At 38.5% G+C, this 26,244-nt stretch overlaps 1 protein-coding gene across 3 annotated transcripts in view; it reads left to right on the top strand.

The window, feature by feature from the left end:
* PPP1R12A (protein phosphatase 1 regulatory subunit 12A) overlaps positions 1-26,244 on the top strand; it is a 112,710-nt gene that overhangs the window by 31,462 nt on the left and 55,004 nt on the right. For all 3 annotated transcript variants that reach the window (XM_054271264.1, XM_054271254.1, XM_054271272.1), the window contains exon 2: positions 12,802-12,932. In XM_054271264.1, the coding sequence (XP_054127239.1) occupies positions 12,802-12,932 (131 nt within the window). The remainder of the gene's footprint in view (positions 1-12,801; positions 12,933-26,244) is intronic.

Genomic DNA, 26,244 nt, shown 5'->3' with positions numbered 1-26,244 from the left:
CAGTATGGCTGACAAGCTAACACATTCAGGCATTCCTATTGCTGCTTTGCGGTGCTGGTACGGTGTTATCAGTCCTTTGCTGTTTTCCATGTATTTCACAATCTGTTTAGAAGACAAACGTTGGCAAACTTAAAGCTACATTAGTTCTTGAATAGTGCCTAGGGAGCTACCCAAGCACACCTGTGACCAAGATCTACTAAGTTAAAATAGTGATCCATGGGGTTTTAATATTCTTCCTTATTACTAGTAGAATAGTAGGTATATCAGCCTCATTATGCAAGATAAAACTTTCTGATTCTTTCAAAACACAAAATAGAAGTATTTGTTGACTAATTTTCTATATTTATTTATTTATTTATGCCCTATATACTGTTTGTGGGGTTTTTTCCACTCTTAACATATCTAAAAAATGGTTTAGTATTCCTGCCCCTGACAGCTGTGTTTTTCATTGATGTTTCTAACTTTTCCTTCCAAATCTCTGCTCTGTTACTGTAACTTTATACGATCCATACCCATTTTTACTTCAGATTTTATCTTGATTGTCTCAGTTTTATTTGTTAAAAAATTATTTTTAATTGCTACCATAATTTTGCTTTATTTCCTTACTACTGTAGCTTCCTAATAAAATTGCCCTTTAGAAAATGGCTTCTGGTCCATGTGATACCCATTCAGAGGATTAAAAAAAAGACCTGAAAATTGGCTCTTTTGAAATGCCATGTATCGTGTATATATAGTGATACATACTGTTGTGGGTGGGTCTAAGTAAGCTCAGATTATTTTACTTGTTGGCTGTTGTCTTCCTGACCATTTTTCACTGTAATTGGGATGTAAGTAGTTTCTTAGGAACTTGTGATTACTTGCAGTTTCGTTAATCTGTCATAATGAGTTTCTAATGGGACAACTGTACCAAAGAATTTCCTGTTTATATAGACCAGAGGGAATCTGATGTCAAAGCTGGTACTTCTGTCCTGCTCTTTTGGGAGAGAGAGAGGGTTCCAGAGTGGATGTTGTTCATTTTGTGGCTCAAGAGAAGTCCTGGATGGCCGTCCCTGTTAATAAGTACTCACGGCTGTTTTCTCGTGCTAGTGAAAAATTTGGATAGAATCCAAGGCCAGTTGTTGAGGTGGGACTGGGGCTGCTGCTGGGGCAGAGGAAGCGCCCACATGGGAGCGCGTCTTCCTCCGCGCAGTGAGGAAGCTCTGCAAGTTCGCGGTGTGGCGAGCCTATTGAGGGCAGTGTTAAGTTACACTGTGGCAAAAACGCCTTTTTTAGAAATTGCAGACTCTGTGTGCGCAGATGAACAGCTGCATAGCTGGCCTTTGAGAGAGAGGGAGTTTGGTCTTGAATATTTCTTTTTATTCTTTATAATTGACAGAGGCTTGTGGTGTGTTTGATTATTATCTCTGTATTTGTTTGAACAGACAGTTTTGTTAAATATTCTGAAGCACGCATACAAATTATTTTAGAGGATTGCTTAGCAATGGGACACCGTGAAAACACTTTTTTTTAACTTCCAAAGGTTTCTTTAAGTTACTTGTCTGACTTGAATTTTGGCTTTAGGTATATCCTGATGTCATTCATCTTATAATTGCAGAGAATTTGAGTCTTGGTGACCCTTGTCTGTTGTAAGTACCTTTACTTTTGGAGACCACAGGGACATTTTTTTGTGTAGATTAAATGAGAAAAAAGGCTTTGGACAGGCTCTTCCAAATGATGCTCTGTGTGTTCCTACAATGTGGAATATGAAAATGTATATGGAAATTACCTGACACCAAAGTTTTTAGCATTGTCTATACCTTATGCACTCCCCTGAGTAATTCCTTCAAACTTTCAACAGAACAGAAAGCAAACTAGGTTCCAGTTTCTTCTGGTTTTGTTCTGCATGTATTTCTGAAAGCAGAAATTAAATGAGTGATTGTAAAATGAAGTTATGTATATATGTGTGTTCCACAGCCATTGCAGAAAATTGGAGAGCTGCTTCTTGGAGTTTTTAGACTTTGTTTTTTTTTTTTGTTGAAAAATTAAGTTAAAATGCATAGACATCACTGTCATGTGTAAAACACACCGTTCTACAAAGATTATTCTGGAGGTTTCTCAACGCTTCTGTGTTGGCCTGCCTCAGAGCAAGGCCTGTCCTGAGGAGCATTGAGGTGTTACTGCTAAAACACCTGGCAGAGGTGTTGTCTGACACCTGCAGAGTTGCAGGGACTGGAAGCTGCAGGTTTCTCACCTTATTACCATCTGAATAGAAAAAAATCTACATTAAAAATACAGTTTTGAGAAAAATAAGCTGTTTGATATTTACTGTAACAAGTTTGGCTGATTTGCATTTGGATAATTTCACTTAAACTCTGTTTAATTGTTTTTTTCAGAAAAACCCTGGTTTTCTGCTTAAGTTTGGGTGAGCCTGTCAGAATACTTTACCTTCATCCTGAACCTGCTGATTTGCAACCTAAGTAATCTTCAAGACTTAGTAGCATTTTTGAAAAGCTGAAAATTATTTCCAATTTATCTAGTCAATTCAATGAATCATAAGTTTGATCACAAATTGAAGAATTTTCTGGGATTTACATCAGAGAAGAATAGCTTTTCTTTTCCCAGTCTAAGAACAGAAAGTAGCAGGGGCAAGATATTCTTTCCTTAGAAATGGAAAATTGAGAAACAATTAATTTCCATGTGTATATGTAGTCCTACTTTTTTAAAGTGGCTTTGTGCACAGAATGCAGTTTTGATAAACAAATATATTTATCGTATCTAACATTATCTGATTAATCTTTAAGCAATTTGAAATGCCAGTGCTGGTTCTCATTTTATTTTTGGTTCCATCCGTGTATGAGTTTTTTCATTCAATTGGATGATATTCACTTTTTACATGTAAAATGCATATAAATCTAACTGATGTATTATTCATACGTCACATGTACTTTTTATTCTATGTTAAATTGAGTTATACAAATTAGTAATTTATTTGCATAGATTCCCCTGCTTAGGGAGCAAAAGAGCCCTGACTGATACCACCCCTATCAGCTTACTAGATCTGCTTTTACTACTCATATACTGTATAATGCTAAGGAGAAAACTGCACATGGCAAGTGCTAATTGAATGAGTGTCTTAACTGCCTTTTTGTACCTGTAATCTTGGGGTTTTTTCTGTTAAAGCCCCTTTTTATTGTCAGCAATAAGGTGTAGTAGGATCACAGCTCAGAAAGTCTGTCTTGATTACTCTGGCGTGCTTTATCAGCATGTAAATTTTTCCCCCTTAATGGTGTGAAGGGTTATTATTGTTTTTCTTAAATTCGATGTTATTTCTTTTATTCTGCTCAGTTCTGCCACTTCACTTAGCTAAAATTAGAAAGCAGGGAACACTTCCCCTAGATCCTGCTAATACAGAAGATTAAACGTCAGCTGATGACTGGAGTACAAACAGCCTATGAGTTCACAGAGGAGGGCTGATAGATGTGGTTAGGTTTGCTTTCTTCCAAGGCACTGCACTCTTCCACTCTGAAGAACTCAGAACTGTATAGAGGTGATAGTCAGAAGCAGAGGGAAAAAAAGAAAACTTGGCACTTGTTGTTTAAATTTAATAGAAAGAACATAGAAATGAAAAACCTATTTGTTTATGTAAAGAGGTTTCCCTGCAAAGTTTTCTTGATGCTTTTTTGTTTTGCTAGATTATATTGGTTAAGCAAGTGCATTAGGGGATATCAGGAGGTTAAGTATTTTAAACTGAAAAGCTACTTTGGCTCAAGAACTTGATTAGTCACCCATATGCTAAAAGCAGGTTATGTTTACTCATGGAAAAAAACCCCTATTTGAAATGCAATTGGCTACTCCTTAATTTGACTGGGACAAAAATGCATGTTATTGCACAAAAATATATGACCTTGCTTTCTCCTTCTGAAATGTAATATCTACACATTGTGTGACCATGAAAACTAATTGCTATCTGCCAAAGTTGTAGCAATAAATGCTTAGTGAAAGCATTACTGTATAATGGCACTATATTTTTACAGTATGCCAGTTTTGTTTACTCCTGAACCTTGTTTCTTTTCCATACTTGTCAGGAGGTAGATATGGAAGGTTGTATTGTCTTTGTCCCACTGAGCATGGTGCATCAACCACAGGGCCTGTTCAGCCTTGAGAAAAGATGACTGAGAGGGTGCCTGGTCCCTGTCTGTCAGTATCTGAAGGGAGTGTGTCAGAGGTTTCCAGACTCTTCTCAATGGTGCCAAGCAATAGGACAAGAGGCAGTGGGCACAAACTGATGCACAGGAAGTTTCACCAGAGTATGAGGAGGAACTTCTTTACTGTGCCCTGGAACAGATTTTGCAGAGAGGCTGTGGAGTCTCCCTCACTGGAGATACTTGAGAACCATCTCAAGCACCTGTGCCATGTGCTCTGAGGATGACCCTGCTTGAGCTGGGGGCTTAGGCTGGGTGACCCACTGTGGTCTCTTCCCACCTGACCCATTCTGCAATTCCCTGATCTGTTGAAATTGCCTCAGCAGAAGCCAGAAAAAAGAGAGAGCCTTCTGTGGAACAAAAGAGCTTGAAATTCAGTTCTGGATGCAACTCCCACATTTGCTGATTTTTGGTATGTGCTAAAATGAGGATCTGTCATATGTAATTTATACATACTTACCTGCCTAAGCCTTCAGGGTTCAAGACATCTTGTGAATTTGCACATTGTACCAGCTAGAATACCATGGTGTCAGTCAGATCTTCATTTCTCCGTTTTGCCTGGTAAACTCCTGTTCTTTCACTTGGCCTATGGTTAAAAAGCTGCCTAAGAAACCTGAAAGTTCATTTATAAGCAAATTCCACAAAAAGTACTAATGTTCTTTTTAAATTGAAAGAAATCAGAAGAAAAGGCAGAAGTTGTTTCTCAGGCACTTAATACCCAAGTTTAAGAAAAAGCCTCATTTGTGTGAACTTCAGTCAGAGATTGCTTCATAGAGTCCAGTCTCTTACCAACTGTGTCAATATGTTGAGCCAGGACAAAAAAGAACCACTCAGGCAAATAGAGCTGCACCAGCATCAGTAACTTAGTCTTTCAATGCCATTTGGTTTGATCTCTTCCAAAATATTTTTTTCCATGACATCTCATTTTCCAAGGATTATTTGAGGGGTTTAGGCAGATGTTTTTGGCAGGTTGTCCTGAGATTTTCCTTCGCGTTGCAGTAGATGAATACCATTAAAATTTAATACTACATATTTAGTATGGTGGTTTTAATTAAGAGATAACTTCTGGTATGGGAATTTCAAGTGTTCCTGAAAATAGATTTTCACAGAGCTAAAAATGAAAACAAATATTTATTTGAAGCACATTTGCATGCAATACTAGGTAGCCTGGAATAGTCAGAATTATTTCAGCTAGAACGAAAGCAGGCATTAGACTGAGTTGTTTTGCCCATATAATGTCTGTCAGAATGAGTCTTGAGCCATTACTGGGCTTGGTAACTCTCAGGGTAGCATCTCTGGTTAGAGTAAATAACGTTGCAGCAGCCAACTCTCCTCCTTTTCTATCTTGGCAGGAGGTTAGAGGGCAAGAATAGTTCTATCTTTACTTGAAACACTCTGAAACAACTCAAATGTTGCAGTCCTGATTGAGATCTATGATTGAGCATTCATTAGGATTTAAATAGTGGAAAATCCCTATGAGATCAATTTTTTAACATGTAGATTATATCAGTATCAGCAGTGATAGATTTTAGAATTTTTCATTAATTACGCCCATAATTAAACCTGCAGCTTTAAGTATAAGTTACAAACTAGCAAAGCTTAAAGGCATGTAATTAACTTTGTAATTCAGCGTAGCAAAGAAAACATGACAGAATTGTAGGATGGAAGTTACATTATGCTCTTAACTGCGTATTTGAGCTAAACATTTACTGACTTCATGAAGCTCCTGGTTTTATCTTGGAGCTGAAAGAAAATCTTAAGTGAACTTTTGTTGAGCTATATTCATGTATATCTTAGAAAACTTTGACAAGCTGTTTACATGAAGTGGAAATAATAGCTAGGGAAGTTTGAGTTCTGGAATGATTTGTCTGTTTTTGTCAGTGTTTGACAGTTCTGTGGTATTTGAATTAAGTAAGGATAGTTAATGGGTGCTCAGTTTCAGTAGCCTCTGCATGCCTTCCCCATGAGACTTGTATGGACATGAAATGGTGTATCATCTTCAAGTAGTGGTTTTTCCTTAGGAGAAAGTCTCTTTCTTACCTGCTTTTGCAGATACCTAAAATGATTCTCATTTTCTGTGCTTAAAAGGGAAGTGTTTCCAAGAAATTCCTCTGGAGAAGATTTTGCTGTTACTTGCAGAAGCCATGAGATACTCTTGAAGTACTTTGGTAGTGTGAATTATCAGATAAAGTAATAATAATTTTAACTATTTCTTATGGGTCAGTTCTCCAGGATTTTAAATTGTAGGCCATTCTTACCAAAAAATAACACACAAGTGTATCATAGGCACAATATTTACAGGCAAGCTAAAGAAAGGAACACTAGTCTAGCAAAAGAGTAATATTACTAGTTTAGCAAGGATATTTGCATTGTAGGCCATACCATTTTTGCTAGAAAACATTCTTTAATAAAGTAAAATATTCAATCCTAAAACTAGATTTTTTCAGTAGGCAAGGTATCCAGTACCAGCTCAGTGAAAAATAGAGGCTGTGACTTGTGGGTTCACTAAATGAACGCTTAATTTCATAATTGAGCAACATTTGTCATCTGTAATACTAGATTAAGACCTGAAGTTCTGTTACAACACCAAAACTCTTCTGTTTCTTAACATAAACATGAAAATCAACAGCAGCCTCTTCACCCTGTATGTACTGTATTAAACAGAATGCTTGGCAAATGTAAAATACCTGCTTTTATAGTGATTACTTGAATGGTAAATAGGTGTAGTAATCACTAATATTTCATAACCTCACTTGTTGGTCATTCTTATTACCTTTCATCCTGAGAGTGTTCCAGAAGATTCATTGAGTCTTAGGATGTAGTCATTACAAGTATTAGAACTTTAAGATGTTATACTTGGTATGAAAACATTGAATTAATAGCCGAGTAACAAATTTAGGTGCAAAAAAAATTCCTCCTTTGTTCTAGTGGCAGTAACTCCCAGATTACTTTGACTCTGTAACTTGAAAGTTAGATAAGGCTCATGTTTCATTTCATACACCTTACTGCCACTTCAATTAACAATGAAGTACCATTATTGTTAATGGTATAACAATACCATTAACAATACCATGTTAATGGTATTGTTATACCATTAACAATAATGGTACTTCATTGTTAATTAATGTGCAGCATAAATATGTAAGTTATTGAAAAGTGGAAAGCATTGCTTGGACCTGGTTTGGTTGTTTTGACCAAATTTCTTTTTAGACCTTCTCCATTAGTGGTTTATTGACAGAAGATAACATCTAAGAATTGCAATATGTGAACTTATTCTTTTTTTCCCAGTGTCAATGAAGATGAACAGAAGATGTGATTAGTGAACTGCAGTGTCCTCTCTCCTAAGAACACCTTTCCTCATGAGGGCAGAAATCATTGCAGAGTGAGACCAATGTTCAAACTGTGGGGATTATCTCATGGTGCTGTGCTCACTGGGAGGGCAGCACGAGGACTTGGGTGGGAGCAGGAATTGTTGAGTTCACACTGTGAACTGCTCTGTGGCGCCATTATTTCAGAGGATTCATGGTTAACCACCTTCTCATGACAGCTGGTGAATTTAGTTCTCTTCAGCCTCTGTTCCTGTCTCGGTTTCAGGTGGAACTGCTCTGTAAGGGAGGGAGGGAGGACAGTGAGATAGACAGTGAGTTATGTGATTTCTGTAGGAAGGCTGTACAAGGCCAGGTTGGATGGGGCTCTCAGCAGCCTGACATTCCTGCCCATGACAGACATTTGGATATAGATGTGTCTCTTCCAACCCAAAATATTTTATTTTTCTGTGAAATACTTACAAACAAGAAACTAGGCTTAAATGTGTTGTAAATTCAAAAGTACAAGTGGTAGAATCAGTTGCTCATTTAGAAATATGTCTTTCAAAAAGTGTCAGTTTGAAACAAGAAGTTTTAACACAGGCTTTATAATGGGTGAAAATTCAGAGTGCAACTAAATTTTGTTTCTTTGATAGTGGAATTAGAACATGAAAATGAATTTCAGAACAATGCTGCTTCTCTGAATACAAAACCCATTTTAATGTAATCCAAGCAAATAATTCTGCTTTAAACATATAAAGATAAGACTATTTTTCTTTCTTTTTCTTATTTATTTCATTTTAAATTCTAGTTGCCTTTCTGATCCAGTTTAGCACAATGTGTCAGCATAGCTGACATAGTAAGGAAGTGTGGTATGTGATGGCAGAGGAACAAGCAACCCAAGGTAAAGAGAACAGGAGCCACTTTTAACTAGCTCTGCTGCTTTAATTTGATTCTCAGGTGCATTAGCACAGATATTCATGTCCTGCTAAGTCCTGTTGGACCAACTGGAATTACTTCACTGGAAAAATTGAAAGAGGGAGCAAACTATACTCCAGACCCACTGTGTGAGGTCTTCTTCGTGTTTCCAGTATTCACAAGGGAATTCAGAATGGCTGTTGGACTTGTTTTATCCCTTTAATATATTCTTCTGTGTTCATATTTTTGACTCTTTCCTGTACCAAGAGTAAAAAAGGAAAAAATAAAATGTGATGGCAGAGGTGTCAAACAAAAGACGTTTGCTTTCATAATAGATGCAAAATAATTTATGGACTAGATAAGAATACTGATCTAATCAGTAAAAGGGTAGATTTTAATCTGTTTGTGGAGAATGTAGACAAATTTTACCAAAATTTACTAAAAGAAGTGTAATGTCTGAATGCCTAATTTAGATGGTGTTACCTACCTCTTTAGATGTTAATGTTAATGAAAGTCAGTAAAAATTGTAGCCCCATGTGAGGTGCATGGTGTATGGCTCTGCTTCATGGAAATGGGACAGTGCTCTAACAGACTGATTGCTTCTTTCCCCATGAGATTTCTGATTTTTTCAAAATAATTACAGGCTTGTTTTTCCTGTCTTTTGGGTAAGAGTGCTGTCTGCTGAATTCTTTGGGTGCTTACTCCCTGAAGAACCAAGCATTTCTGATGTTTCTTTTAAAATTGCTTCATTTTAAGGCTACTGACTAAGTTGTATTTCCCCATCACCTGCGTTCTTAGCGCGTAGTATCAAGAGCCAGCAACATCACCTGCCACTTCCACTGAAATACAAAGTTGTGGCAGACAGTTTATAGTCCAGCATGTTCAGCAGTTACCTGGTTGTCTCCTTTTGGGTATTTATGGGAAAATGTAAAAATGTTGTTTCCAGCACAAGCTAGACCTACCTAGGACTGGTCTGTGTGGGAGCCAGGTGCTGTTGATTTTTGCTGGTCTTTGCAGTCCAAGTTTCAGGTTGTTGTACAAATGGAAAGTGGTTTTCTTTTCTGGACTTCAGTGTACTTCCTTTTTCTTATCAGAAAAGGTAACCAGACTTTGTATTCTCAACTTTGCTTTGACTTTATGACTGATTAGCCTAATTTCTAAATTGGTTCTCAAAGGAAACAAGGTTTATATGATTGCAGTGGCAGCTGTCGTTCTGAGGCCCGTTTGCTGGGTCAAATCTGGCAGGGTAATGAGTGCTTCATGTGGAAATGCCTTTCTGCAGTTGGTATGGGGTTGAGGGACAGAAAGCAGTTCATGGGATGAAGGGTATCTTGTGTGTGAGCTCCTGTGTTCTGCCTGCGCTAGGAGCTGGCTCTGCATGTATGTGCTCTGCAGATGTGTTTTGCAAGCACTTGGAAGGAGCTTCAGGATGACCTGTGGTTTCACTGAGTGGTAACCGGTGCTCTAGGTGTGAATGTGGGCCGTGGAGGGAGAGACTGGGCATAAGGGCAGAGACTGTGAAGAACTCAGGTGAATCTTGGAAGGGCTGTAAGAGATGTGCAAAAGGATGACCTGCAGCTGTCTGTGTGCTGTGTTCAGATTCTGGGACAGAAATAAAAGTGAGAATTTATCTTTCTGAGTTACTGCAGCATCAGTGGAATTCTAGTTATTTACATCTTGCATGTACATTGCTTTTTCCTTTGTAATAACTTGCAGGCTGAGATCTAGAAGGGCAGTCTGTTCAGTGACTACTGCTTTAAGTTTATCATGCTGCTCTGACAAGCTTTCCTTTTGTGGTTGAGATGTCAGTCTTTAACAACAGAGGCACTTCTGACACTTGATAAATATTGCTTTTAGAAGTGAACAGTGCAGGAGAAATGGAAAAACATTTAGATAAAATTTCTTTTATAACATTTGTTTCTTGGCTTTCTGTCTTAAGGTACCTGATGATAGTGAGAGTGCCTTTCCTACGGAAAGTGCTGAGAGTGATAGGATCTATCTAACACCTGCCTCTAGTTCTGTTAAGAACAAAAAGGGCACGTGGGGACATAGGATGCAATCAATTAATGTTTTTCAGCAATAGAATCAATTGCAATTTGTTATACTAGACTTAAGATAGGTATTATCTTTTTGGAGACAACAGCGAGTTTTTAATAAAATATTTTTGGTTGTTATGAATGTACAGTTTCTGATAATACCTGAAAAGTATATTTGAGCTCTCCTGATTCTTGCCATGTATGGCACAATAAACTGCCCAAATTTGGTCAAATATTTTTAGCCACTTAGTCATATGTCTTTTAATGTGCTGCATATGTAAGCTTTTGATTCACTTAGCAACAGCACTTTTATGACTATGTCTTGCCAGGTTTTCTCATGTGTATTTGAAAAATAGGCGAGGATTGTTGAGTTGTGTCACAATCAGATGGTTGGGTTTTTGGTTTTGGGGTTTTTGTTTTTTTGTTGGTTGGTTTTTGGGTTTTTTGGTTAATAGCAGTAATCAGTTTTAAGATAGCTTTTTTCACAGGTAATGATTTTTTTTTCATTTTAAGATAAGCATGCATCATATTAAAATTTAATAATCAAATACCTGTGTTTGAAAAAATGTTTCTGATATAAATTTATTTTTCCTTATAATTATATTGTGAATATTATTATAGATATAGAATATCAGTGGTTGGACAAATAGAATATCCAGAAAAACTGGATATATGGCTATATATGGTTGATATTTCTGTTAAGTGTAGACATCTGAGTTTCTTGAATTTGTTTTCCTCCTAAACTGATTAACCATGTCTTGTGTTTGGACTCTTTATCACTAAGTTACAAAATTAAGTCTTACAAAAAGAGGTGATTCTCTTCTTTCAGAGCTTGTTATAAGTGTGTAATCATTGTACACTGTTGATTAGTGGGAGAAGTTGAAGACAAATATGGTTGACAAACTTGCAGTCTATATTGTTGGAGCATGTTAAGAAATGTTTTTATTAGGGATGGATATGACTAAAAAGTTTTCAAGTCAGTTTTCAAGAATACCTGAAAAGGAAGGTTTCATTTAAGAATGGGGTTTTGTTTTTAACTGGAAAACAAATAATGCAAGCAGTGTATTGCAGTCTAGTTGCAGTCTAGCTGTACCTAACTAAAGCAAATGGAGTTAAAGAAGGATGATTTGTGACTGGTTTTCTTTGGCTCCTTACACTGGACAGCAGCATTCTCCTCATGGTGTGGCTGTTGCCTCAGCATTGCAGAATGGAGGAAAGCTTCAGAATTAATCTTTGAGCATGCAGTTGCTTAAATAGTGATATCCGAGTTGTTTTCTTTCTATAGTGAAACATAATGTAATTTGGGGGATTTTTCAGAAGTATTCTGAAAAGTAAAATTTATACCTTAGTTACATTTCATTAGAGGCATAATTCCCTAGTAGGATTTAGGAGCTCAGGAGTAGAGGTTCTCATTTCAGCCATGTGGCTATGTAGCATTGTTGATTTATTAAGCTGAAAAATTAATACCAGTCTTGTGGGGTCTAGCTGCTTGGAGTTCTTGCTGCCCTGAAATGCAGAGGGACTTTTCTCTCAGTTGCTCTGCCCTTTTAAGGGCAGCAGGATAGAAGTTGGCAGGAAAACTCACTGAGCACCCTGTGAGAAAAATACTGGAACACAGAGAAGAAAGGCAAAACAGGAGTCAGTCAAGATGGAGGTCTGCAGAATGGCAGCAGTTCTGCATCTGAGCAACGCTGTTTGCTTGGTAATTAACAGATGTGGGCAGATGACAAGATTTTTGCAACTGCCTAAATGATACTCAAATAAGTTTATAAACAGGAGTGATTAATAGACTGTTATAAGATTTATGGTGGTATAGAATATACTGCAGTAGAAAACGGTAGGGTGATGTTAAAATATTATGCAGCATCCCCTGGTACCCCACAGTTTCATGTACATTACAGGTAAAATCACATTATGGTATTGTTTTCAAAGTGCTTCCCTTGCTCTTAGTCACAATTCTGCTTCATGGTGTAGCTGTTTATTCAATTTTAATATCCACTCAAGTGGCTATTGGGATGAAGGGACGGGCCTGAGGAACCATTTTATACTGGAGAATAAGGGTTCAGTGGGGATTGTAGAGGGCTTATCAGAAAACCAGAATGCATTTACCTGAGAAAATAATATTTTTTTGCTTTTTTAAACTATTTAAACTCATTTATTTAAAAAGTTTTATAGATCTGGAGCACCTGTTGTTTATCTCTCAAATTCTTCCTGTTTTGCTGTCAGACCCCAACAAAGAAACCCTACTTCCTCCTCAGAACTGAAAATACTTACGTTTTCTCCCAAAGATTTTGCTTAAAGATATCCATTGTAGAACAGCTTTGATATGAACTTACTTCTTAACTCTTTCTTTCTTTTTAGGCTTGTATAGATGATAACGTAGATATGGTGAAATTTCTGGTGGAAAATGGAGCAAATATTAATCAACCAGATAATGAAGGCTGGATACCTCTACATGCAGCTGCTTCCTGTGGATATCTTGATATAGCAGAGTAAGACTTTTTCCTCTATTTTTAAATCTGTGTATTTTGCTCATACATTGCTAGAGAGACAATAGAAGCAGTTGGTATTCATAAGTTGTGTTTTTAGTTGCCTCTGGGATGTGTAGTGAGGAAGAATGCTTTGATATTGTGTGTTGATTGTGAAGTGTGCTACATCTATAACTTTGTGTGTTGCATTTTCTATTTCTAGTTTTTTTACATTGCATATTGGGTAGATAAAAACAAACATAAGACTGCTTATGACTGTCAGATTATTTCTTTATATTATTATTTTCTGTAGGAAGGATTTCTGGGAAGGTACAGGGACAATGTTCCAAATTACATTTATTAATAGTCTGAAATATTATCCTGAGATAAGTCTATGTGTAGGAGATAAGTTTTACAGTTGTATTTGCAGTCTTGAAACGCTTGTTTTTCAGCTGTGGTATAGAACAGTTGACTAGTTCTTTTGGCTGTGGAGCAAAAGCCTACAATAAAAGCTGGATGCCCGTTTCAGTATTAGTTAAAGCTTACTCACTACTGAATTCCAGGAGTGGTTTTACTATTTTTGAAGTCTGTTGAGGGCCACTGAAGGTGTGCTAAAATTAAAACTTTTATAGGTTATCTGTTCAAGCCTGAAATTACTATTCTTTTGAGAAAATGTGCGACATATGTTGTTCAGCACGCTGTTGTTGCAGTTAAGCAGTTAATAAAGTCTTTTTTAAAACCCTTTGGGTAAACATAAAATTCATTAATTTTACCAAACTCATTGTGACATCTGATCCAATGTAAGATTTGGATAAAATAGAAAGTGGTATTCTATCATATAATTATGTCCTAATTGCAGTGGTGAAAAATGAAAATTGTGAGTTCGTTCTGTGAGTTTGAGAGTTTTACTTGCTGCAGTCTGGAGAGAAGTGAAAAATTCTGGAGACTCTAGTATATCATTTTCCCTGGAATTTTTTTTGAGATGTTCACAGAGGGACATCCTTTGTATATCCTTTGTATAACCTGGGGCACTGTGTGGCCACTAACTTTTTCTACGCTATGCTGATGTTTGATGCTGTTGTCCCCCTTGCATGAGTACTGGAAGTGTTTACTTCTTGGCCATACTATTATACTATACTTGGCTAAAGAATTTCCCTGCATATTCAGATAATATAGGCCTTTCTACAGTTTAGTGGAAGTAAAACACCTGCCTTTATTCTACAATAGGAAAAAGTTTAGTTAAATGATCTTGATTTGGCATTGCAGCCGACAGGCACTTAGTTGGGAAAGAGTGAGCAGTGTCCCTTGTCCACTGAACAGTTTTTCACTATTGACTTGAATATCTGAGATCTGTCTGGTTCTTGTTCTCTCAGATTGGAGCAGAACCACTCTGCATATTTTCTATAGATAGCCTTTAGAGAAATGGGGTTATTGAACTGTAGTCCTTTGGGATGTGAGAATCTAAGATGTTGGAAGAGCAGTGATTCTGAGGTGCGTGGAGTTTTGAAGATAAGCTGTTGAAACAAATTTCCATATACAGCTGAGAAGGGGAACCTGATGTGAGTGGAGCAGTATTTATAGCTGATGATGCCCATAGAGTTTAGATCTTCTTCAGACTGCTTCTCCACAATCTCATCTTCAAATAATTTACAAAAATGAATTCTAGAAACCACAATTTACAGCTGAAGCAAAACTGAGTGCTGTGTCCAGTTCTGGGCCCCTCAGTTTGGGAAGGACATTGAGACGCTTGAGCCAGAGGAGGCAATGAGGCTGGTGAGGAGCTTGGAACACAAACCCTGTGAGGAACAACTGAGGGAATTTGGCTTGTTTAACCCGGAGAAAAGGAGTGACCTTATCACTCTCTACAACTTCCTGAAAGGTGGCCATAGTCAGGTGGGGATTGGTCTCTTTCACCAGGCAGCAGTTGACAGAACGAGAGAACACAGTCTCAAGCTACGTCAAGGGGAATACAGGTTGGATATTAGGAAGAAGTTTTTTACAGAAGGGGTGATAAAGTTCTGGAATGGTCTGCCCAGAGAGGTGGTGGAGTCACCATGCCTGGATATGTTTAAGAAAAGATTGGATGTGACACTCAGTGCCATGGTTTAGTTGAGGTGTTAGGGCATGGGTTGGACTCCATGATCTTTAGGGTCTCTTCCAACCCAGTGATTCTGTGAATTCTGTGGGGGAAGGTGAAAGGATGATACAATAAAATACCAGAGATTAGAAATTTTGTTTTTATTTAGTCCATAGTATGTGTTGGATGCAGCATCTCCTTTAGTGAGGGTGCATTCCTGGGAAGCATGAGAATGGGTGTGTGCATGTTTGTGACTGAATGTGATATATTGTACTTTTAGCACCTGTTTTTGTGCAATAGAGAAGACACTCAGGGAATGAGTTCTGTTGTTTTCTACCTTCATTAATAAAGGGCTGGGGAAAGTCTGACCTGTGCTTCCCCTTCTCATCCTCCCGTGCATCGCCTGTTGCGCAGCTTTGTAGTGCTTCTCAAACTGGGGACTTGGCAATCTTGTTTCTGCTTCTTCGGCTGCCATCTTAAGTTTTCTTAGGCCTGCCTGCCTGCCTGCCTTCCTTCCTTCCTTCCTTCCTTCCGCCCGCCCGCCTCTTAGTTGAAATTTACTTATTGAGATAGCACAACTCTTTTAAATCATCCAAATATGGCAAAGATTATTTCAGGCTGGCATGTCTCAAAATCTAAAATGATATTTAAGAAAGCAACTGAACTAGGAGATTTTAATTCTAATCCTAGAATTACAGAGTATTTGAGTTGGCAGAGACCTTTCATAGGTCAACTAGTCCAACCCCTCTGCAGTGAGCAGGGATGTCTACAACTAGACCAGGGTATCCAGAGCCGTGTTCAACTTGGCCTTGAACAATTCCAGGAGTGGGGCATCTACGACTTCTCTGGGCAAACTGTTCTGGTGTTTCACCATAAAATCATTTGTGTTGGAAAACACTTCCAAGATCACTGAGTCCAACCTTTGACTGAACACCACCATGACCATAAAGCTGTCCTGTCCTGTTGTTTCTTGAATGCTTCCAGTGATGGTGACTCCACAGCCTCTCTGGGCAGCCTGTTCCAATGCTTAACTGCCCTTTTCAGTGAGAAAATTCTTCCTCATGTCCAACCTGAACCTCCCTGGCTCAGCTTGAAGCTGTTTCCTTTTATCCAGTCCCTGTTAGCAGGGAGAAGAGACCAACCCCCACCTGGCTACAGCCTTCTTTCAGGGAGGTGGAGAGAGGTCTCTCCTGAGCCTCCTTTTCTCCAGGCTAAACAGCCCCAGCTCCCTCAGCCACTCCTGACAGGACTTGTGCTCCAGACCCTTCCCCAGCCTTGTTGCCCTTCTCTGGGCATTCTCCAGCACCTCAATGTCCTTCTTGCAGTGAAGGGCCCAGAACCAGACACAGGACTCAAGGTGTGACACAATCCCTGCCCTGCTCCTGCTGGCCACACCATTGCTGATCCAGGCCAGGATGCCATTGGCCTTCTCAGCCATGTGGGCACAACTGGCTCACATTCAGCCACTGTCACCAGCATTCCCAGCTGCTTTATCCCTTGGGCAGTTCCCAGCCACTGTCCCCAGGCTGTAGCACTGCATGGGGTTGTTGGGACCCAAGTGTAGGACCCAGTACTTGGCCTTATTGAACCTCATCCAGTTGGCCTTGGCCTACTGATCCAGCCTGCCCAGAGCCCTCTGCAGAGCCTTCCTGCCCTCCAGCAGATCAACACTCCTGCTGAACTTACTGACTGAAGGTGTCCTAGATCCCCTTGTCCATATCATCCATAAAGATAATAAACAGGACTGGCCCCAGTGCAGAGCCCTGGGGAACACCAACTCCCAGCTGGATGTAACTTGTTCATCACCACTCTCTGGGTGCGTCTATCAAGACAGTTTTTTATCCAGCAAAGAGTGTGCCTGACCAGGCCATGAGAAGCCAGTTTCTTCAGGAGACTGCTGAGAGAGAGTGTCAAAAGCTTTTCTGAAGTCTCAGTGGACAACATCCACAGCTTTTCTCATCCAGTTGATGGTCATCTGGTCACAGAAGGGAGATCAGGTTGGTCAGGTAGGACCTGCCTTTCCTAAACCCATGCTGTGTGCACCTGATCCCTTGGTTGTCCTGTAGATGTGAATAGTTTCTTCTTAATATCTAATCAAAACCTTCCCTCTTTCAGTTTGAAGGCATTTTCCCTTTTCCTGTCTCTGCATGCTCTTGTTAAAAGTTCCTCTTCAGCTCTCCTATAGGCCCCTTTAGGTACAAGAAGGCTGCTATAAAGTCTATATGTGACCTGTAATGTACACTTTACTTTTAAGTAGTCCCTGCTGCTACTCAGATGTTCCTCAGTGAGTGCACTCCATGTGCTGGAGGTCTGTGAGAAGTACAGAACATGGAGGTGGTAGGAAGCTTCTCTGAAAAAAACCTCTGGATATCTCAGGGAGCCATCACTTCAGCAATATTTTTGCCTTGGTCCCATGCTAATTCCTAGTGAGCTGAGTGAATATGTGGCATGGCCTCCCACTTGTTGGGATTTTATTTTGCTCTGTACTGTCTGGTCAGTGGGCTTGTCATTGCAGATGTATTCCCTGTCCCTGTTATCCTCCCCTGGGCTCACCACTCCTGTGACAGCTTCTCTCAGCAGTATGTCCTGTGCCATTTCAGTTTCCTGCTCCTTCAGAACTGCCATCTTGTCTTGACTGTGTTTCCTGTCTCTTCTAAAAAAATGCATCTTCCACTTTGAGAAATGTTTGTCTTATAGAAGGCCACTTCAATTGAAATACAGCAAAGAACATGGTTTAGTGTGTAACAATGTGTCAGCTGCTTGCAAAGGGGGAGTCCTGCTGTAAAAGTAAAATTTCTGGAAGGCAACTGCTTCTGTTGTTTCTGACATTTGTAAATATTGAGTGTTTCAGCTTACTAGAAATTCTTTGAATACTTTAATTTTAGAATTGTCTATTTAGATTACTGTTCATCTAGTCTAAGATTATGTGAATCACCTTGCAAGCAATTGTAATATGAACATGTTTTAAATCAAAATTCTTCAACGTTTCCATAATAGGTGGATTTTGTATAGTATGTTCTCTTTTCTGTTCTCCATTTTTTTTTTGTACACAGAAAGCTTTACCCAAGCAAGTTTTTTTTTCCACTAATGTATTAGTTTAAATTAAGAAGTCAACATGAAATGCTTTGTAAAATTATAGTTATGTGAAAAGAAACTAACTTGAATACAGGACTTGAACAGAAAATTTGTGTGCACTTTAAGATGCTATTTAATGGGTAGGATCCTTGAATTTACCTTTATACAACTGTTTTCTTGTGTATAATGAATTATTTTGTCTGATAGATCTCTTCTGTTGTTGAAAAGTTCATATATTATTTCAGTATCAGGGAATAAACAACTTTTTTTGAATGCAAAATAAGTAATGGGGGAGGGCAAAAGTGGCATTTAAGAAACAGTTTTAAAATGCTTACTTTTTTATTTCTCTGCTATGTATTGCACCAGATAAAGAAAAATCTGAAGTAGCAGAAATTTCTCTTTTGTTCAATAATTAGTCTGTGTTAAAAATTACTTTCTTGTGGGCTTTGTAGGTTGCCTAGTTGTGAGTTTGTAGTTGATGTATTTTGAACCTTTTTTGCAACTGTTCAGAGGCTACTATGCAGTTTTACTACTTAAATAAGAATGCTTTCTCATTTTACCCAGAATGAAAGATGCATCTTCCAAGAAGTATAAGAAAAATGTTTTTCAAAACTAACATGAAGTCAGTGACAGTTACAGTTTTGTTGCAAAAAAACACCCAAAAACTGAAGGGGGAGAGAGATGTCTGCTGAAGGAAGAATAGCATTTTCATACCTTCATGCAGTAGGTATTACAAGCAGTTTGACAAATGTTGCTGGAGATACTGAAATTCCTCATGGGTTCAAGGGATGACAAATCTATGGAGGGTGGATATGGATAATATGGATAATATTAAAAAATATTAAGGCAGAATACATACCTACAAATGGGATCTGATTGAGGAAGTCTATAGCAGTAGCTGGAAAGGTATTATATGAAAAGTAGCATGTATTTGCTCTGCTTTAGTTCTCCTTGGAGATCTTATGTTTGGAGATGGGCTTGATGTTAGCTGGATATTTGCACTGACTCTTTTAGGTAGCTTTTATGTTTGAGAAGCATGTTTGATACCTGTTGTTTGATACCCACACTAATCCTAAGACTTAGCCCAGTTTCAAAATATGCCTTCTTTATTTAAGAGGTTTTGAAGGCTGGAGCATATGATTACAGTCAGAAACAGAAAAACATCTCAAGTTCAGAGTCTCCTCAGCTTATTTAGGAAGAGAATAGTAGCTTGACCAACTCTGTTGCTGTAAAACACCGACTTTTCCTTTCTGCCCAAAGTTTCCTATGTTATATATCCCTTCCTTCCCCTAACATTTAAAGCAGACTTTAACAGGCTTGTGTGTAACCACAGGCTTGCTGCTGACGCCCATCTGTTCTTCCAGACTCCAGACACCTGAAAGTGAACCCAGCCAAACTTGTTTGCTGAAGCCTTTGCAAACCATTGTCCCAGGATCTCCCTATTTTGGTAACAGTCCATTACGACTAAATGAGTGATCCTTGTCTGATAGACAGAGGACTTCGAGACAGTCCTGCAAACCTGTAGTTGGATATCTGTGTGTTCAGTGATTGGTGGTTTTCTTACAGCTCTGATTGCCTTGGGGGGACTGCTGTGGATGCTGCCTGGTAGTCAAGAGAATTCAGTGGAGTTTGGCAACATGATTAGAGTGATCTAACTTGAGACTATTGCAGAAACAGGCAGATACTCACTTCCTCCCTTGGTTTTGCCTCCTCCACCTTCCCTTGTGTTATCTAATGATCACACACCAATGTGGGAGCTATATGCGTAAGAATAGCCTTCAGGGGCTTTGGAGGCTTTATTCTCTTTTGGATCACTGAGCTGACCTGGCTTGCCAGCAGCACTTGGCATAGATATGCAGGTTAAAAAAAAAAGTCTAAGCTGCTTTTCAGACATATCTTATACTTCTGATTGGAAGCCTGGCTGAGTAGAGCTGCCTGTTCAGTGGTGGAGTCCCATGGTTCATCTCCCAGCTCATGAGCCTGAACCACTTGGTACTGTTCCATGTTCTTTCATGATATCTGAGGGTGTTAGTGCCAGAAAGTATGTTTCAAAGCAGTTGTTTTTAATTCATCTTCTCCCAAAGTCTTAATAGCTTGATCATCTGAAGCTATTTCTTATTTATTAGTGAGTTTTTAATCTAAACTCTTTTGCTGTAACCCATTTTAATCCTAAAGAGCAAAACATTACTTAGGCAAAGCGCACTAATAAAAATGTCAGGGATGGCTCCTATCTCCTTCAGCTTGGTTACAAGTTATGGTTTTAATTGAGTAGGAAGTGATATTACTAGTGATACATTCAGATATGGATCTTTGGAGAATAATTGGAAATTTGGATTTTTGAACAACAAGGTAAAGCTTGTGGTCTGAGGTAAACCACATGCAAACTGATGATGCAAACTGGTATGGGGTTTGATCTTACTGAGATGCTATAAGGTGAAGGGATGTTTTTGTCAGGATCCAAAGTGTTTATTTAAATAGTAGGAAATGCTGACTGGAGGTGTAGAATTAAAAGGAAGCGAAGATGAAACATCATACAACCCACTCAAGAAAATGAGAAGAGGACTTCAGAAGGATAAAACAAGTCATGTGACAAAATAAAAACAGGGAAAGAAGATATATTCCCAGCCAAGGAAAAACATCTCTTCTAGAAGAATGACTGACTCTTACAAGCTGATATTGGTAAAGCTGCAAGTGTTTGTTTTGAGAGCTGGGAAAAGGTCGCTGCAGGCTTTAGAAGATTGTTACAGTTAATTTCCATTTGTTGCCTTCTTTGTGAAAAAACAGATTGGGGAAAAAACGTGTCCCCTACTCTCCACCCCCAGTCAAATTGTGATGCTCTGTGCAACATAAAAATTCCTTCTTCTCCAAACTTGCATTAGTTATCTGCAATGATAAAGCTAAATTCTCTTAGATAAAATAGTGGACAGACTGGGAGAAGATCAGTGAGGTAGTATCAGTTGGCATTTTCTTTTATGAAGATGTACTGTGGTAGTGTCCTGTTTCCAGCATGTTTTTGCTGCATGTAAGTATGTCCTAAGAATAATGAAATGCTAATGAGATTGTTAAGGTTGGTGGTGAAGTTCCCTTTTTGAAATCATGTCATTATGTGATAGAGTTTAATCTTTTCTATTATGTAGCTGTGATCTGATGTGTGGATAAAACCCGGCTGACGGAAATACACAGTAAAATACGGTTGATGGGTTAGAGGAAACTATAGCACTTAAGTGATTTTCATACATGTTTGTTCAGGTGAGGGAGTCAAGGAGAGCTGGTGACTGTAGAATGTACAAAGTGTGTGCTCTATAGCTGCCTTTTTTCAGATTGGCTTACTGTGTGCATCTCTATTTGTGACCCTAAATATTTTTAGTTAATGTATTAGTATTTAGTAAGTGTTCCTGTTCTTCTGAGGGTAAATGTAATAGAAATTAGGTTCAGAGATATCTTCCTCAGGAACACAATTTAATGGGAAATATCATTTTTTCTTTTAATACAGTTTAGCAGTTCATTCAATCTAATGAAAGTCAAGGGACTGATGCCCATTGTAATGCTCAATGCACTCTTAGTATTTGACTGAAAAAGAATTTGAAAATGGAGCTGATGTCTAAAAAACCATCATGCATTGAGAAGTGAAATAGGAGAGATCTTACGTATTTCTCCTAAACATTGGTTTTATTGGTATTCTGAGAACAGTTCAAAGTAGATGCCTTACATCTAATTCTGAAGCTGAAGGTGGTACATAAGGAAAAGAACATATACAGAAGAGTGATAGATATGGAAACCTGAGAGATCGTATAGACTCACAACAAACAAAACTCAGGTCCTTCCCAGCTGATAGCTTGGAACTGCCCATTGCACCAGTAAGTTCCTATTTTCTAGGCATGACTAGAACATGGCAGAACAGCTCTAGATATATTATATTCATGGGCAACCAAGTTCTGAATTGCACAAAGGCTTGGTGAGTGTGGCGTACTGTCACGTGTGAGGGGCCTCATCAACCAGTTCAAAATTGCTGTATGACAGAGGCAATGATAGATCCTCTGTACACTGTGGAATCTATGAAATTATTAGTGCTGTTTACCACTGAATATAGTATTTATTCAGTTATCTGATATAAAAATAATTTAACTTGCAACAAAGTTGGTTTTGAGGATTGTGTTCTAGGAGAAAACAAGGTTGTGGTATAGATTGCCACTTCTCTGCATCTCAGTTTTGATTTTCTTGCAGCTTTTACTTGAATGGTTTATCTGTTGTGAGTTTGACCCTATTCTGGCACTATACAGTAGACTTTCTAGCGACACCAAAACAATTTATGACCTACCTATCCTCTCTTAAAGCCATGTCTTTTGTTGGCTATCCTAAACTGCGTCATTTCAGTGCAAATGACCATAATCTGTGTGTGGTTTTCTAGTCTTACCCCTGACTGAGGCAGGGTAAAAGATGTTTGAGTTCTCCTAAAATGCATGTAGATGTAGCCATGGTATCTCTAGACACGTAAGGGCTGCTGTGCTTTGATGAAAGTGGGTTATTTGGGTACAATTCAGGCACTAAGACACAGAAGTGTGAGGGTTTTCTATAAGCAGTGGATTTGACAAGAAAAAGGTATAGAAAAGTAATTATTTGAAACCTCTTTATTACAGACAAGGTACTGCTTATCAAATGATTGAGACATTTGAATGAAGAGTAGGACTTTCTTTTGGAAGAAGATTGATTTCAAGGAAATTCAAAGCAGAATGAACATGTAAACAATTGCTATGAAGTGCAGATTGCTGGTGTCTAAATGGGGGTCAGACTAAGTTCAGTACTGCTGAGTGATGTTAGAAACTGCAACTGTGATAGTAGTGTTGCTTTACAGAGAGGTCTGCTTACTATATTTTTATGTAATATAATTACAAGTAAGATAAGTTCTGTGATGTAGTAGTTATGTATATACTAAGATCTTTTTTAACACAGGAAATGAATTGATCTTGGTTTAAATTTTTCTGATATAAATGCAATCGTGGCTGTTGGAGAAAAACAAGCCTGTTAATCATAACTTCTGCTGAAATAGAAGTCAACAGGTAAAATCATTATTTTTGATGCTGCCATACCCAAATATAGCAATGCTGCTTTTGGCAGTAAGGCTGGAGGGATGGTGAGCTCCTGGTGGGATCACCTCTTCTTAGCTGAGGAAAGTGGGAAGCAGCATGGTCTTCCTTCTCCCTCCTCCTCTTCTGCCTCCATGCTGCTGTTACCTCTTCTTCTCAACCACTGGAACTCAATCCCAGTTGTTCACCTTGATAATGGTTAGGTAAATCACCACAAATGCTTGGAGACTTGCTATGGGAAAGCATTCCAAGCATGGTGTTGTCAGCTGGAGTTACAATATGACCTCTGCAGCTGCAGTGAGACATTTTTCATACTCAGCCTTCACTTTTGCACAATATGGTGCAAGCTTCAAAATGAATGCTCGTTCATGCAGTGCATCATGAAAATAACATTTGATATGCGCTTTAAAAACACTTTTTGTTTTGCTTCATGTCATTCCTGCTGAAATTTTTGCCCTTTATTCCTCCTGGCAATGTCAGGCTCCACTTCAGTTTTTTCTTGGGTGCTGCTTCATTTGCAGGTTTTTTGTGGTAGGTTGGTTTTTGGTTTGTTCTTTTTTTGGAATAGGCCATATGTTTCCCTATATGGCTTTCTTCGTGTTTTTAACTTTACTTGCTTTGCTCACTGTTTATTTTCACCTAAACATTGCTCTGCCACCTCTCAAATGTCTTTCCCTCTATATGGATAAGGCATATGTGAAGGCTCAGTTGCTTTTCAGATGCTGCAAGTAGGAATTTTTCCTTTTCCATCTTTGCGTTTTAAGTTTAGCTGGCCACCTACGTACAAATATTTCTAGAGCTGGCTTCTTTCAGAGGTTTCTTGGAGCACAAGAGGACTAAAACTAACCAGATACTGTTATCTACACTGTTTCTTTTATGCTCCTGCATACCAAAAAGGAAGACTGATGAGATTCTTCTTAATGTGCTTCCTTGGGCATACAAGTAGCAGTGGAGGCTGGGAACAGCCAGCTATGTGCAAAATTCAGGGGTGTGTTGGTATGTTATGGAATGTTGGCTTCCTAATCATAAATGTATTTTTTCTATAGGTACAATATTTAGGAGTGATAGAAAGTGATGTTCACATAGGAAGATTTTTTTTTTGTTTGTTTGACTACTTTGATAGCTTTGGGAGTATATACAATTTTGAAGCAAAGATGTGTGTCAGTCCAAGATGCCTTTCATAAGAGCTTCATGGGAGAGAATCAGAAGCTGGATTTGATGCTATCTGCAAGAGCTATTGCATAGTGAAGGACATAAAAATTGTCTTTGCAAACTGGCTAATTATTTGGAAAAAAAGATATATGCTTTAGTCTGGATTATCCTGATGAAAATTGAAAATAAATGTCTCCCTTCTATTTGCTTAAAATCTTTTGGCCATTTGTTTCTCACCTATTTTTTGTTGTTATTTCTTAAAGCATCTCTAGCTATCAGAAATTCTTGGGGTTTGTTTTCTGCAAGAGAAAAATCAGAAATTTACCTCAGGTCTCTTGTTGATATTAACTGTCTTAAAATCATCATGTATTTCAGAGTAAATAATTGTTTAGTTATGCCAAATAACCCTAATTGGTCTGATTTAACTTTGTGTTTTGCATTGCTACTAGCTGATGATACTGCTTATGGGGGGAGCATTCCTTTTTAAAAAGTGCTGCAGCAATTTTTTCAGAAGAGGAAGATGTGAGTGAAAGTCTTCTGGATTTTGCAAAGCAGCATAACCTTAGAAGTGCATGAGTTTTTTCATTATTTGATTTAAATTTAACTGCCATCACAGAAGCCTGTCTTTCTTGTGCCAGTCTCTATTCAGTTTTAAATGCTCAGAGGCAGAATGCTGAGGCACAGCAGTGACTGACAGTGTGGGACGGCATTTTGCAGAGTGCCTGAATAAGACATCCCTGCGAGTTTGACTTTGTTTTTCAAGTAATTTGATTTGTATTCCTTTGGTCTTAAAATCATGCAGGAGAGAGGATTCTAGGCCCGCTTGAACTTCTGCAGTTTTGGTTCCAATACTGAATTTGGAACCTTCGTGTTCTTTTATAAATCCTAGATTCAGAAGAGAGAACTGCAGTAGTAGCTCAGCTGTGGAGAAAGGGGCTTGGGGGAAGTGACCTGTTGGATTTCTCTGCAGGGGGTGAGGAGAGGCCCCGGTGGGGCAGAGCAGGGGGGCTGTGCCCAGGCAGGCCGGGCTCCTCCGCGCCTGCACAGACCTGCTGTTGCCTGCCCCACGCTGCACACATTTTAACCCTCCCCACCAAATGCTTGTAGGGATTACAACGTAGGTTTCCAAAACTGGGAAGTTGTGGCTTTTTGTCATTACATTTATCTGGGGTTTGAATTACATGTTCAAAAGTGAGTGTAACATTGTGAGGGTGCATGAGGGAGTGATTGAGGGGTAGCTGTACCCAGGCTGTTCATACCTGTACAGCCAACTGCATGTTTTCCGTGGGGCTTGCCCACTGACACAGGGCATATTTATACTGTGTACCATAACAGAATTTAGCATAATGTTACTCTCATGCTACTGGATTTGCTTCAGGTTTGTATTATTTTAAGACATTCAAGAAAAATAAAAATACCAGGACTTTCTTAAATATTTTATTTTGAGAAGAACATCCTTATAATTCAAGAATCACATAGAAGTTATAATCCTGTCTCTCAATATGTTGTCCTACAGGTATGTATACCTTTTCTTACCTGGCCTATAAGTGTTATTTTTGCTGAAAGTTAAATACCAAATAAAACTCCAAACTGATAAAGCCAGACCAAAACAAAACTACATTTGGAAATGACAAGTAATCTTGAGTTAGCATTTCTACCTTGTCTGAGTTAATATGAACATTGTTAGGAGATCAGAGTGGAACTGTTTTACAGTTAAAAAATATTTTCAGAAATATTCCCTGACATTTAGAGCAATAGAAGGTCTGAGAAGGATCAGGTTTTACAGTTTCAGTATACTTCAACTTTTAAAAAAACTGAAAATAGTAATGTTAAAATTTTATATTTTTATTTGTTAGGTGTCTCTTGGAGGCCTAATTGTTTGGCCAGAGTTATTGTAAATGTATTTCTACCAGTAATATGGATGTTTTACTGGTAGAAATACATTTAC

This window comes from Melozone crissalis, unplaced genomic scaffold (assembly GCF_028551555.1).
Source record: "Melozone crissalis strain CALT ecotype California unplaced genomic scaffold, PUWL_Pcris_2 ptg000004l_1, whole genome shotgun sequence".
NCBI lineage: Eukaryota > Metazoa > Chordata > Aves > Passeriformes > Passerellidae > Melozone > Melozone crissalis.
This window is presented reverse-complemented; position numbering and strand designations above follow the sequence as displayed.